Raw genomic sequence first — 15,510 nt, 5'->3', positions numbered from 1 at the left:
CAAGAAAGATGGGGAGAAATTGGAGAAGGCCCAGAGAAGAACAACAAAAATTATTAAAGTTCTAAAAGACATGAGCTATGAGGGAAGGATGAAAGAATTGGGCTTGTTTAGTTTAGGTAAGAGAAGACTGGGAAAGGACATTATAGCGGTTTTCAAGTATCTAAGAGGAATTGTTCTCCTTGGCCTCTGAGGATAGGCCAAGAAGCAATGGGCTTAAACTGCAGCAAGGGAGGTTTAGGTTGGACATTAGGAAAAACTTCCTAACTGTCAGGGTGGTTGAAGTACTGGAATAAATTGCATAGGGAGGTTGTGGAAACTCCATCTCTGGAGATATTTAAGAGCAGGTTAGACAGACACCTGTCAGGGATGGTCTAGATCAGGCCTACTCAACTTTGGATGCCCCAGAGGGCCACAGTGATACTCTCAGCACATGCCGAGGGCAGCAACTTAAGTGTGGTTGCATATACATGCATATATATATACAGGCAGTCCCCGGGTTACATGGATCCGACTTACATCGGATCCCTACTTACAAATGGGGTGAGGCAACCCCTCACTAGCTGCTTCCCCCCAGCAGACCACGGAGACGCGAAACTAGCGCCCCCCCTCCCCCCCCCGCCAGCAGACCAGGGAGACGCGGAGCGGCTTTTCTCAGCAGACACCTCAGCTTGAGAATAAAGGACTGAGGGAAGTGAGGTGTGGGAGAATAAAACTGAGCTCTGGAGAAATGCTTGGCTAGAGTTTCCCCTACAATATGTACCAGTTCCGACTTACATACAAATTCAACTTAAGAACAAACCTACAGTCCCTATCTTGTACGTAACCCGGGGACTGCCTGTATATGCAAATATCGTCTTTCACACTTACGGACATGAATACAAAGATTAAGGCAAAACTACGCCACACACAGGCCCCATTTAAGTCAGTTCTACTGATATTAATAAAATACAATATTTACCTGATTTCCATCCATATGACAGCACTTTTAATGAGCAATCACAGTCCAGGAATTGAATTACTAAAACGCATAGCAACAGAAGATCATTCTATTGACGACTTTTTTGTTTTGGCTTCCACCTATGGGCTGCGTGTTGAGCCCCGCTAAAATCCAAACCGCACTGCGGGCCACAAACAAACGGGCCACGGGTCACAAGCAGCCCATGGACCACATGTTTAGTAGTCCTGCTTTAGACGGTGCTTGGTCCTGCCGTGAGGGCAGGGGACTGGACTAGATGACCTCGCAAGGTCCCTTCCAGTTCTAGTGTTCTAGAATTCCGTGATTCTACGTGATAGCTCTCAGCATGTGAGTGTGCAAGAATAGTAGTGCAGCGGGGTATGTGGCCGCACAGGTCAGCCATGCTGAGTACGTACCCATGGAGTTGACGAGTATGTACTCGGCATGGCTAGCCCTCGCTGGAACTGCTTGTGCTGTTCCAGCCACATTGCTATCTTTAGCATCCTTGCCCAATGAGAACCAGCATGGTTTTGTGTTTGTCCAGGTGGTGCACATTTGCACATGCATTGGTGCACAAAGCAAAAATTATTCCACACCTGGGTGGAAATGATTATAGAGGGAACATAGATCTCAGGACATGAATGCACAATAAGCAGTAGGATGCTGCTTGTTCGAAGGCAGGGCAGAACCTGGCTCAGGCCCCCTGCTTCCAAGAGCAGCAGCAGAAGTCTAACTTGCTGTTTGTTTTTGGTGCTCCAGAGGGCGTTTCAGCATCATGAGACAGTGCAGGGAAAAACTAAGTGGAAAAGCGCAGGCTGCCAAAATCATCCCCTACCGGCCAGAAGACAAGCAGGCGGTGCTCCAGGAATACCAGGTCCTGAGAAAGCTTCATCACACGAACATAGTTCAGCTGCAAGGAGCCTACGTGAGCCCCCGGCACCTCGTGCTGATCCTGGAATTGTGCGCTGGGCCAGAGCTACTGCACTCTTTGGCCGCAAGGTAGGCAGCCCCCTCTACCTGCTTGGTCTGCTGCTGGTTTAGCAAGTGAGATATGTGTCCTGTGCATTCGTCCCTACCCATAGAGCCTCTGTATCTGCCCATGTTTTCCCCCAGCCTGTACTTGCGATACATCCCCTGTACTCCCCGGAGACTTGGCTGGCCCTTTGGCTTCATTGATCAACCACGCAACAGTACCTAGGAGCACCAGTCTTCTTCCAGCCGCCCCCAGAGATGGGGAGCAGCAAGTATTTTCTGCATCTCTTTGCTGCCTCGATTCCCAGAGTCTCTCGTTAAATCCCACCTGGGGGGTGGCCTTGAGAGGCTATGCATGCTGGCTGAGCGTCAGTCCTGGCTGCAAGGTGTAAATGAGCAAGATCCGGCATGGGGATTGTGTGTAGCACTGGCCCCTTTCCCCCTATTGCTCCTTCAGCTCCCGCCTGTGGGAAGAACTGGCCAGAGGAAATCTTCCATGTAAGCAGGCTAAGCCTGTGATCTGAGCACAGGAGTGTTAGAACAGAACAGGTGACCCAAAGGCAGATCTGCACCTTTCTTGCAGATACTTGTACCATCCAGGATCCTGCCTACCTGGGATGCGAGTGAGCAACAAATGAACCCCAAGTTACACCTTTTTTATCTTAGGTAGTGTGTAAATGCACTTATCAATTGCATCCCTCTCTAAGCCCTGACCTAGTAATGTGAACCCCCATCTAATGCATCCTCAGAACCAGGTGATGAGACAATGATACCCGACCCCGTTGACTGTTTGCAGCTTTTTAGCTGATGTCGGCAGTTCTCACGTCACACAACTCCTTGAATCAGCACCTTAACACGGGGACAGGAGAGGTGGCCCTGAATGTGTATTTCAGAGCAGCTCAGGGAGCAAAGAAAAGAGCATGGCTAAGACACAGGCCATTCGTTAAAAAGCGACATCTTGGATACAGCTGCTGGCTCCTCTATCCTGAGCAAGCCACGATGGAGGAACCAAAACAAATCAATAGAAGCAGGGTCTGCCTGAGCCGTGCCCTGTTACCATGGTCACAGCTACCAAGACCCCTTATTTGACCCTTACGTACCCCAACAAGGTGCTGTATCCGCATTCTCATCTGCTACTGACTCCCGCTGTGCCCAGTCTCTTAACCTCTCAGCCTCGGATTTCATCTGTACCACAGGCATCCCCGTATTGACTTCCCTTCCCCTGGAGGAACTTTGTGAGGCTTAACGGGTAATATCCGTGACGTGTCTACAGCAGATGAGAAGGGCTGAATGCTGTTGTCATTACAAGTTAGGACTCAAGGGGGAATTTTCCCCTTGACCTCAAGCGGAAGCCAAACCAGGCCATTAAAATATGAAGAAAGGAAGGAAGGAAGGATGATTAGGATTTTTACTGTGTTTCCTTTGCCAGGACATCCTATTCGGAGGTGGAAGTCAGGGACTATCTGTGGCAGATTCTCAGTGCAGTTGAGTACCTCCATGCACACCGCATCCTGCACTTGGACCTGAGGTCTGAGAACATGATCATTACCGAACCCAACCTGCTGAAGCTCCTGGACTTTGGCCATGCGCAGTTCTACACGCCGGGCAGAGTCATTACCCTGGAGCACTGCACAGATTACGTGGAAACCACAGGTGAGTGCGGTGTGAACGCTGAGTCGGCATGACCTCGCGCCCCAGCCAGATGGAGGGCCGGACTAGGACAATGGTAGGAGCAACACTTGACAGGTGTGTTTGCAGATGCTCCTGTTCATTGCCAGCTACGCGGAAATGGGCTGGCCGGCTTTCTCTTCCACTCTCCCCGCTTGAGCTGCCAGGGAGGTTAGAGACCTGGATGTTCCTGCAGTCTCCAGAATTCCCCCTGAATTTCCTGGAGTTCCGAGCGGTTTGAGCCTGCCGGTTGCTAATCCTGCCCTGCACTTGGCTGGCTGCAGGGGATAGACTGGAGTGGAAAAAGCAGCCTTCCCAGCTTGCTTGTTGCACTGACTCGGTGAACTGAACGGGTAACTTCATCAGTCCCACACTGGTGGATTTAAAATGTGAGACACGCCCTTGTGAGGCCCAGCATCTCGTCATGAGCATGAGGCATGAGACACCCTCATGCTGACGGAACAAGGAGCAATGGTCTCTAGTTGCAATGGGGAAGGTCTGGGTTGGATATTAGGAAAAACTCTTTCCCTAGGAGGGGGGTGAAGCACTGGGATGGGTTCCCTGGGAGGGGGGAAACTGCCATTCCTAAAGATTTTTAAGTCTCAGCTTGACAAAGCCCTGGATGGGATGATTGTGTTGGATTGGTCCTGCTGTGAGCAGGGGGCTGGACTTGATGACTCCTGAGGTCTCTTCCAGCCCTAGGGTTCTGTGAGGAGCAGAGCTAATGTGTGCCCAGTCCTTTCTCATTTACACCGGTTACTTCTTGGGTTACTTCCGATTACCACAAGCATAAGTGAGAGGAGAGTCATGTCCATAAAATGCAGACAACGCAGTCGCCACGTGGGCAAAAGCAATGAACGCAGCCCTCGAGTTGCTGTCTGTACCTACTGAAGACACAGTTGTCTGGAGATGTGTCCGTAGATCTCCATGTGTTTGGTTTCTTAAGTTCAGGGAGGAAGCTCTTTTGGGTTGAGGCCACAGAAAAATCACTCAGGAGCCACACACAAGTGAGAAGCTATAAAAAAGCTTCACTGACTTGGCAAAGTGAGGGGATCGGTGTGCTGGAGGGGGCTGCGAGGGAGTGGGCTGGGGATATGGGTGCGGGGTTTGGGCAGGAGGGAGGGTGCAGGAGTAGGTTGGGGGTGCAGGCTCTGGACAGAACGGAGGGAAGGTTCAGGAGTGGGCTGGTGTGGGGCCTGGGTAGGAGCAGGGGTGTGGGAGGGGGGCAAGGGATTCGGGCACCTACTGGTGCAGTTCCCGAGGGGGCACCGGCGTCTTCGCGCAGCTCTGCATGCTGCATGGAAGTGCACCCTGCAAGCACCGCCCCCCACCGCTCCCATTGGCCACAATTCCCAGCCAATGGGTGTGACAGAGGACTGTGTCTGCAGGGAGCATGCAAAACATCCTCCCCCTACCAAGCAGAGGCCGTGGGGAGAATCTGGCCTGTGGGCCGTAGATTCCCATCCCCACTGTAGTGACGCGGGATGTTCACAGGGTGTGATACATCAGCCTGTTCTCTGTAACAGACCTTTCCCTCCTCCTCACCTGGGAGTGTAGCAAAGGTTCAAACTAGCACCCAGTGCAGGGAACGCCACTCACACTCTTCTGCCCTTGTAGCTCCAGAACTGCTGTCGGAGCAAGGAGCCCTCCCGCAGACTGACATCTGGGCTGTGGGCATCACCGCGTTCATCATGTAAGTTGTTCCCTTGCAAAGAACCGGGAGCAGTAGTGACTAATCACAAGGGGGACTTACCTGGAATCACAGAAACGTGGTGGGATCGTTCACACGACTGGAGTATCAGTACAGAAGGGTACAGCTTGCTCAGGAGGAGCAGGCAGGAAACACCGGAGAAGGTGTTACCTTGTATATTTGCATGGAGGTGGAGATGGAGGAGGGGGGCAGACCCGTTGAAAGTCTCTGGGTACAGATAAAAAGGGTAGAAAGCAAAGGTAGTGCCGTGGTAGGAGTCTACTGTAAAAGAAGAGGTGGATGAGGCTTTTTTCAAACAAGTAGCAAAGTGTCCAAAGTACAAGACTTGGTGGTGATGGGAGACTTCAGCTACCCGGACATCTGCTGGGAAAATAGCACAGCAGGGCATAGAGTATCTAGCAAGTCCTTGGAATGCTTTGGAGATAATAGTTTATCCCAGAAGTGGGAGAAAAGGGAGACGCTATTCTAACATTGACTCTGACAGACGGGGTGGGAACAGGGGGAACAGGTTGAGAATCTGAAGGTGGGAACACAGCAGAATAAAGAGAGTGGACTTCGAGAAGACAGACTTCAGCAAGCTCAGAGAACTGGTAGGTAAGATCCTGCCAGAAGCAGGGAAAGAAGAGTTCAGAAGAGTTGGCAGTTTTTTAGAGAGACAATATTAAAAGCACAAGAGCAAACTACCCCAATGTGTGGGAAGGATGAGACGCCACTCTGGCTTAAGCAGGAGATCTTGGAAGCCTTTAAAAACAAGTTGGACCACTACCTGTCATTGATGGTCTAGGTCAGGGCTGGGCAAAATATGGCCCGAGAGCTGGATCCGGCCCACGAAGCCACCGGATCCAGCCCTTGGACCACCCTGCCAGGACCCTCAGGCGCACAGCTGACACAGGTTTAAAACGCAGTCCAGTGGCTCTCTGCTCCGGATCTCGGGTGATCTCCCCACCCCCAGTCCAAGCCTCAGCTCCCATTGTCTGGAAACAACCAGCCAATAGGAATTGACCCCAACCAATCTCTCAGCCTCTATTGGCTGGAAACAACCAGCCAATAGGAGCTGAGAGATTAGCCTGGAAGAAGGGGGCAGTGCAAGCCTTTTCCCCTTCCCGGAGCTGAGAGCCACATGGAGGGAACAGCCTGCAGCTCGAAGTGATCTGGGGCTGCAGCAGGCGGGGAGCCCAGCCTGCCTTGGGAGCACTGGCCAGGAGACTCTTAGGTAAGCGCCTCCCAGCCAGAACCTGTCTCTAGCACCTCTGCCCCTCCCGCACCCCAACTCCCTCCCCCAGGACACCATCCAGACCCTCTGCAGCCCTCTGCCCCAAGTCACAGCTCCCTCCCAGACTCTGTACCTCCCTTATACTCCTTCCCCAGGCCAGAATCCTCTCCTGCATCCAAACACCCTCCCAGACCCTGCACCCCAATCCCCTGACCCCAGTCACAATCTCCTCCTTCACCCAAACTCCCTCTCAGACCTCACACCGTCTCCTGCACTCCAGTCCCTTACCCTGTGCGCCTTTCTGCACCCAACCTCCATCCTAGACCCCGCAAGCCCTCCACAGAAAGACATAGCCCTTGACCACTTTCCAGAATCTTGGAGTGGCCCCCCACCAAAAATTATTGCCCACCCCAGTCTAGGTTGACTGGGTCCTGCTACAGCACATGGGCCTGGACTTGATTACTTCTCGAGGTCTCTTACAGCCCTATGATTCAGCAGAGGTGCTGTAAGCGAGACCCAACAAGTCCGTCTGTTCTACTCAGCACTAATAAGGCCTCATCTTGAGTATTCTGTCCAGCTCTGGGCGCCACATTTCAAGGAGGACGTGAACAAATTAGTGAAAGTCTGGAGGAGGGCAACAAAAACGATGAACAGTCTATAACTGCTTTGAAAAAATGGGTTTGTCGACTAATCGAACAGTCGATGCATTTTGCATTTCAAAGGCGAAAGCGCCGTGTGGAGCCCCAGGGTCAGTGGGGGGGGACTCCCACCTGACCCCGACCCCGGGTCCTGTGGGGCACTGCCGCTTTGAAATGCCGTGAGAAGCCTGAGGCCGGGCTTCCTGCAATGTTTCAAAGCAGCAGCGCCGCACAGAGCCCCGGGTCAGTGCGGGAGTCCCCAGCTGACCCCGGGCTCCATGCGGTGCTGCTGCTTCGAAATGCTGTGTGCAGCCCGGGGACACTCCAGCCGCGGCGTTTCAAAGCGGCAGCGCTATGTGGAGCCCCACGCTTCAAGCAGTGCTGACACTTTGAAGTACCCTCTTCACTTCCCCCCTTTGCTGCCTCTTTCTGATAGAGGCAGCAAGGGGGGAAGCGACTAGTCGACTAGCATGTTGACTATCCGATAAGCATTTGCTTACTGGATAGTCGACTAGTCCTTCACATCCCTATTATAGGCCCTTTGCCCAGCAGGATCAGTGTCAAAGGGCCATGTTGCAATACAGAATCGGCACCACACCCATGTTTTTGTGGCTCAGCTCTCTAAAAACTCCCGGTCTGCATGAGCTAAGGAAAAGACCGTGCTAACTGAGCCCTTCCCCAGATAATTCATCTCTTCTGCCATTTCCTCTGCCGCACAACGCGTCTCCGCAGAGCTGTGCTCTGCCTAACGCGAGCCCAGCCCTTCCCAAGAGTGCTAGGAAAGACGCTGGGCACAGTAGATCGCGCTTACCAAGAGGCCTTTCCCCTCACGTGTCAATTTACCCTCCTTTCCGGTGCCAGGCTGAGCGCCGACTCCGCCCTCAGCTTTGACGTGGCCTGCGACTTCCCGAGAATCGCCAGGAAAGGGAAGGTGAAACTGACCCGATGCTACGCGGGCCTGTCTGGAGGGGCCGTGACTTTTCTCCAAAGCACACTGTGCGCAAATCCCTGGTAAGAAGCTGCTGCTTTCCAGCTTGCGCACCCATGCACGGCCCAATTCCGCCCTCTTCCTGCTCGCTAGCCAGCTGCCGCACTGCCCCTCGCTGCGTGTCTCTAGCTGATCCAGACTCCTGTTGACGCCCAAGCTCTCTTCCTGTCCTAGGGGGCGGCCGTCGGCGTCGGAATGCCTCCAGTTGCCGTGGCTCCAGGAGACAGGCTTGGATGACCGACAGCAAGCGGTGGTCACTTTCTCCACCGGCAAGCTGAGGCGGTTCCTGGCCGAACGGGAGAAGAAAAGAAACCTGTTGTGTTCGAAGTATGGGGTGATGGTTGCCCAGTGAACTGGGTGGGGCCACACTGCAGACTCGATTCCCCCACCCCACCCCGCAGGCCCTGACTGATGTTTGCACTGGGGGTTTGGTACCTAGGTGTCATTTCTGGTGACAGATCTGCTGCAGTAAACCAATGACCCTGATGCCTTAGAGAGAGATTAGGGAAGCGGGTCCCGTTAGAAAGGGGTGACTAGGAACTGGGCCTCCATCTGGCTTGGAAAATCCTTCCCTTGGTTGTAAGGCTGCACGTGACACTGCTCATTGAGCTCCCCACAAGCGCCGCAGCCACACAGAGATACCAGACCCCCTACAGCCACTCCAGAGTCCTCCCCTGCAACTGTGCTCACGGGATACCCTGGTCTTCTCGCCTGTCTCTCAAACCCAACTGGAGTCAGTCAGCGATTTCCCTTGGGACGCAGCCCTGAGCTGGGGCTGGGGGAGAGGAGGCGATTGATCGACCGTGCCCCAGGTTGGAATCAGTGGGCACGTCTTCACTCTTGAAAAAAAATCCATTGTGCGGCCATCAGATGAAATAGGGGGTGTGTGTGTCTGTCGGCGAGGCAGAGTTGTCGGTAACTGCGGCTATCAGTAACAGGTGTCCCACAGGGCATCTGGTGTGTCTGTCACAGAATAGCTGGGACGAGAGTCGACATACACAATGAGCACACACCAGGGACTGGACCCCGTGGGTAGTGCGCCATGTCTGAGTTCAGATACGACCCCACGGTTGTCTGTGGGGATTGAACCCGAGAGAAAACAGGCCTCAGCCGCTCGCCCACAGAGAGAATTCTTTCATCCCGGAGCCCACGGCAGGCGGCAAAGCCAGCCACTAGAGGGAGCCATGATCACATGGCGTTACATGCACAATCTGCACATTACGGCAGACGAGACAGTAACTGGCCCAGGGAAGCCTCCCTCAGACCGGTCAGAGCACGACAGGCTGCGTCCGCTTCCAGTGGAAGTCAGTCTGGCACATACCTTGTACGGCAGGAGACACATGGGTCTGCCTGTTCCAAACCAGCCGTTTGTGGCCATCTCCCTGCTCATGCAAGAGAAAAGGCCCTGAGATGGCCTGGATTTTTCAGTGGAAGACCAAATTAACCCTTTGTATGATGCTCCCGTGGAGACCCCAGATCTTGGCATCTCAGTCACAAGCCCATTTTTTTCTGCTATGTACTAGCAGAGGGGCAGAATGTGCAGCATATATCACTGATGGGGGGGTCTACACATGCCCCCATGCATTGTGATATATGCAACGTGGACTAAAATCCCCACAGGTTGCTATTTACAGAGGTTATAACCACCCTGAATCTGAGCTTTGGGACATGTAGTTAAAGTCTCCAGTCCTTAGGATCAGAGGGCAAATATATCAGACACCTAGCAGCTTCAAGTGGCCTGAGCTTGCTTTGTCTGAATCTGTAGTCTTAAAAATGTACAACACGCTGCTAGGTATTCTGTGTTGATTTTGCAGTGTGCGACTCTAGTACATTGATACGGACTTCCAGAGAGTAGTAGCCCCTGCAGGGAAAAGCTTGGCACAGCTAGGATTTTAGAGTGAGCTGTTCTCTCACAGGAAGGACCCATGTGAGTGATGCTCGAGAAACAAACTTGTGTCCACAGTGGGGAGAGTCTGTTCTGAATCTGTCAGGGCCGTACTTTGGGCCGGCAGGGGTTCATTGCAACGAACTCACTCCCCTGCCTGGCTTGCTGTTCTGTTCCTGCCGGGATGGTGTGCCAGAGGATAGGCCCACTCCCTGGAGGAACAGCTCTGCCCTGGACAGACACCAGTTCCAGGGATGCTCGGGGGAGATATAACAAACCCAGGAATCTGCAGTGATGAAGTCAGAGTCATTATTCCTTAATGCCTTCCACAGCCTTTTTAATCAGCCACACCCTGCACACGCCTGTTCATGGATGCAATGCTTTCCATGGGCTTCTCTGACACAGCACCGCTCGCTTATGTTAGGCAGTCTGTTAGCAGTGCTTGCCTGCTGCTGGCTATTCCAGATACGTCTGGGTGTAGTGCCCCTGCTGAGCCGCTGAATGTAGGAGACACATCCAGGCGAATGTGCCTGTTATGCTGCTGACTGGTCTGGGACTAGCTAGGTGGAGCACGACTGCTGTGCTGCTGAATGTATCAGATGTGTCCAGTTAGAATATGATTGGTATGCTGATGAATGTATTGGGTGTAGCTACGTTAAGAGTATCTAGGTAAATCACCCCTATTATGCTTCTGAATGTATTGGGTGTATCTAGGTGGAATACCCCTCACCGTGCTCATGAACGTTCTAGGCACATCTAGGAGGAACACTGACATGCCGCTGAATGTTCTAGGTATATCTAGGCAGAATTCCCCCAGTGCCTCTGAATGTTCTAGGAGTATCTAGGCAGAATATCCCCAGTACTGCTGAATGTTCTAGGAGTATTTAGGCAGAATATCCCAGTACTGCTGAATGTTCTAGGCACGTCTAGGCAGACTATCCACAGCGCTGATAAATTTTCTAGGCACATTTAGGCAGAACACTGACATGCTGCTGAATGTTCTAGATGTATTTAAGTAGAATGCCCCTATGCTGCTAAATGTTCTAGGTGTATCTAGGAACACTGACATGCCGCTGAATGTTCGAGGTGTATCTAGGCAAAATACCCCAGTGTTGCTGAATGTTCTAGGTGTATCTAAGTAGAATGCTCTTGTGCTGCTGAATATTCTAGGCGTATCTAAGTGGATCTCACCACTGTTCTGCTGAGTCCACACTAACTCTTCCATTATGAAAGATGTTAATAGCAACTCCTCTGCTTAGCAGGTGCACTGTATCCCATTGGTTAACCCCTGCTTTAACTGAAGCTCCTATTGGTACTAGCTGTACAGAAGTCAAAGGCACATGAAGCAACAATTACCTTGACCTCCTTAAGTATCGCATTTGCATATCTAGAAGCATCCTGCCACTTGGGCGCCTGGGCTGTTGATGTGTAGATCTTCTGATCTGTTTGTGAGATGTGGGAACAGAGTTGTTGGAAAACGTGTTTCAGTTTGATTTCTATATAGCGGCCACAAACATCCCAGAGTTTGGTGTCTTTCATTGTGTCTAAAAACTGTTGTGGGTTGTTTTCATTTACCTTTGGTGGTTGTAGCATTGTATTTCTTTTGTGAATATAATCTCTGCACTTATGTGACATGACTCATGCATCTACTGGTTCTCTTGTGGTCGGGTTTTTGCTCCAGATACCGTTTTGTGACTTTCATTGCCAACACTATGCAACAGGATGTTTTGCTCATAGTTCTGTAGCCTGAAGTGTTAAAGGGGATGGGAGTGGGACATCGGTTCCTAATGAGCTACCGTCTCATCAGATCATGGCAGAGAGATGCCACTTACATGGTGACAGCATTTTCAGGCATGCTGAATGCACTTTCGTAAGACCCTATAATGCCTAGCACTAAGGTTCCTTGTGATTCAAGCAAGCAGGCCGGAAAATGGGGCTGAAGTTAGCGGATGTGTAACTAGACTGGGGAGAACAGACACAGATTCAACAGACTATGAAGCCTCAAATTTCACATGTGTATCATTGTCATACACCACTGTAAGAAAGAGAGCTTAGGTCTTAGGGCCAAATTCTGAGCTGAATTCCTTTGAAGCTAAAGGAGTTACTTTGGATTGACACTGGTATCGCTTAGATCCCAATCTGGCCCTTAGATTTCCAAGGATACTGTCTTCCCTCCAACTTAATATCATGGCAATCAAATTTGCTTTTGATTAGCACACTCTCGTGCTTTGGTTTGGTTTTTAAGGTGGAGCGGGGTCAACAATGTGAAGGGGAAAATCACTCGAGTAAGAATTGTAATGGAGGTTAATGAATACCAAGACCTGGGCTCATACCCCTTCTCTTTCTTAGGCAATTCAAATTAACTGACTTTGCCTCTCTACCTTGCATGCGTTTTGAACATGCATTCAGAAGTCTGTTGTGCATTCAATACTGTTTTCTTAAATAAACTCTTTGGACAAAGAAGTTAGACCATAATTTTTGCTGTTATTGTTTTCATATCATTAGCGTACTGTGGCTTCCCAGCATCCCAGTTGGATTCAGGACCTTTTTGTTCTAGGCACGGGGCAAACACATCCTACATATCCTACTACTAGATCCTGCCATGAGGGCAGGGCGCTGGATGTGATGACCTGTCGAGGTCCCTTCCAGTTCTAGTGTTCTATGAGTCTATGATTCTCCCTGGATGCCTGCTTTGGTCTTTCCTTGGGACGATTCTTGCCTCCAAACCATTTTGATTGCACCTCTTCCTAGTCTTACTGATGTATTGATATCATTCAAGTGGCAGTGGGGGAAAGTCTAGGTCGGATATTGGGAAAACTCTTTCCCTAGGAGAGAAGCACTGGGATGGGCTCCCTAGGGAGGTGGTGGAATCTCCATCCCTAGAGGTTTTAAAGTCCCGGCTTGACAAAGCCCTGGCTGGGATGATTGAGTTGGGTTTGGTCCTGCTTCGGGCAAGGGGTTGGACTCGATGCCTCCTGAGGTCTCTGCCAGCCCTAAGATTCTGTGATTAATGCAGCAGACTAGTCTCACCACTGCCAGACACAGACGCACCAGCAAGCCCCCACGGTGTGTTGCAATGCCTCTGTACAGCCCACCTCTGGCCCCATTACTTGGTTTTGCTCTCAAGGCACAGCATCTGCTGGAAATAAGGATGCTTGATCCTTGTGGGCACCTTCTCCGTAGTGAAGCCACACACCTGAGGGCAATCTAGCAGCTAAAACGATGTACCGTGGGAACCAGAGGTGGGATGGAGAATGTGAAAGCCTAATTCAAACCCTCCAAAACTGAATTATAGACTGTGGCATGATGAGACTTTTGCCTCTCTCAGTCCGTGGCAGCTGACATTGTCACAGAGCTCGCTTCAATCCAGCAACCCCACTTTGTACGCTGGCTGGCTCTGGGAATAAGCCCCCAACTTCGTGCTATCCTGGAGGGTCTTTAAAAACGAGGAGTTGTCCTGTGGCACCTTAGAAACTAACTGATTGATTAGGGCACCAGCTGTCATTGGAAACACCCACTTCCTCAGATGCATGGGAGTGGGAGTTACAGAGGCAGGAGTATTTACATAACCCTTCTGCCAGGTAGGCCTGGCAGTAACCAGGGCTGGCTTCAATATCTTGGGGTCCATCTCACACAGAACCAGCTCGAGCCCCCACCCAGTAATCTGGGAAATTCATACTCCCCTAGGTGCCTGTCCGGGACTCTAGCCCAGATGGCTCGGTTCATTGTCAGACCGCCAAGAGACAGGCAACACCAGCAAAGTCCAATCACAAGCTCTTTATTGAAGAGTGCACACAACAACAGAGAGCGGCCCATCTCTAAAGAGAACCAGCCTCGATTTTAGTAATAGGTAGGCTTATAAAGACAGTTCCGTCGCGTCATAAGCTCTTCACCCAAGCCACTTACCTCCCTTTCTAGGAACTTTTAATATCAATGAATATCTTAGCCAACTATACATTGTGGCCAGAAGCACTTCATAATGCATCAGCAACTTTCTTATCAAACCAGAAGGCAGGTACCAGGAACAAGGAGACAAAAGAGTTGGGTACAAACAAAGGGCAAAAAATAGGGAGGTAAGATTAGCGAAGGGGAACAAAAACAGGGAGTTTCTGACCAGTTCCCAAAGCAAGCCGCAGTAGGTACAAATATGTAATTTATCACTTATCTTAATTTTATAACCTAAGCCAGCATGGAGGGTACGCCTCTTTTTGAACCACTTTCCTGGTTCTGGTCAAGAATACTCAGAGGCTTATGAAATTAGCCTTTGTTAACTTTCCTTAGCATAATGTTGACCAGGCCTTGTTTTTCTGGGCCCAACATGCCTGAGAGGCAATGCTTCCCCACTCCCAAGCACTGAGTCTGAGCGTATGTCTACACTACCCCGCTAGTTCGAACTAGCGGGGTAGTGTAGACATACCCTGAGTGTAGGAAAGAAACATTTAATGAAACAGAGAGAGAAGTCATATGGCATTAACTTGGAGGAAACACGACAGAGTTCATAACCCAAACATGAGCTAAGCCCCCCACCCCAGCCAAGAATCACCCGAAGTCCCAAAGTCCGACACCCCAAAAGTCTCTGTTCCTGGTCAGTTCTACCCAGAGTCCAAAAGTTCACCCACAGGGTTTCACCTCCCAACCTGGGTAGAAATGGGGGTGGTGGGATAGATAGGGGGCACCTTATGAGTCATTCTGCCATGCTCCACCAGCTGTCTCGTTCCACGCCATCGGATGCACCGCTGGTCGCCTGCCACCACTCCTCGCCTGCCGCTGCTCCCCACCATGCTGATGGTCACTGCTCCTTGCCTGCCACTGCACCATGCCACGCCACTAGTCGCCACTCCTTGTTGGCTGCAATGGGTCTGGCTCCCAGCCAAACCAGTGATTTCAGTTCTTTAGCCACCACCTGGACTGGCAAAGGAATCCAGCTTCCACTGGACCAGAAAAATGACTCCTTGTGGAGTCTGCTTTAGGTCTGTCCTTAAAACAAAGGGGGCAGGTTGGGCCAGTCTTACAGCTCACACCTGGCAGGCTGACTCAAGCCCTTTAACCCTTCCCCCCAGCTCAGTTCACGCAACTCTGGAAGGGAGGAGGCTGGTTCGTTCGAGACCTCTTACCACGATGGTGGTGTCTTTCCTGCAAGCACTGGTAGCATGTTTTACAGGTCCCACATTTAGGGGTAGCATGATTAGTGACCCCCACAACAGTCCCAAATTATTTACATTCCATCCCAACACTGACCCTCCATCAGCCTTGGCTGAATGGGATTTACATAGCCACACCTCAGATTCTTTCCTGAGCTGTATTTACATGTCAACAGTTAACAGTTGTTTACCTTGCAGAGTTAAACAATTGTAGCAGGCACACCCACCCCTCCTTTTAGCTGGCTGATAGCAATCAGCAGTTCAGCCCCTGCTTACAGGAGCAAGGCGCTTTTCAACACGCATCTTGGCCAGGCTCACATCCAGGTGGAATGTGCCTTC

General features: G+C 51.2%; 1 protein-coding gene across 37 annotated transcripts in view; it reads left to right on the top strand.

Moving 5' to 3' along the window:
- OBSCN (obscurin, cytoskeletal calmodulin and titin-interacting RhoGEF) overlaps positions 1–12,286 on the top strand; it is a 316,457-nt gene extending 304,171 nt beyond the window's left edge. For all 37 annotated transcript variants that reach the window (XM_075922913.1, XM_075922903.1, XM_075922914.1 and 34 more), the window contains 5 exons: positions 1,715–1,954; positions 3,357–3,580; positions 5,213–5,288; positions 8,019–8,168; positions 8,320–12,286. In XM_075922913.1, the coding sequence (XP_075779028.1) occupies positions 1,715–1,954; positions 3,357–3,580; positions 5,213–5,288; positions 8,019–8,168; positions 8,320–8,497 (868 nt within the window). In that variant the 3' untranslated portion in view covers positions 8,498–12,286. The remainder of the gene's footprint in view (positions 1–1,714; positions 1,955–3,356; positions 3,581–5,212; positions 5,289–8,018; positions 8,169–8,319) is intronic.
- Positions 12,287–15,510: the final 3,224 nt, after the last annotated feature.

Source organism: Pelodiscus sinensis, chromosome 2 (genome assembly GCF_049634645.1).
Source record: "Pelodiscus sinensis isolate JC-2024 chromosome 2, ASM4963464v1, whole genome shotgun sequence".
NCBI lineage: Eukaryota > Metazoa > Chordata > Testudines > Trionychidae > Pelodiscus > Pelodiscus sinensis.
This window is presented reverse-complemented; position numbering and strand designations above follow the sequence as displayed.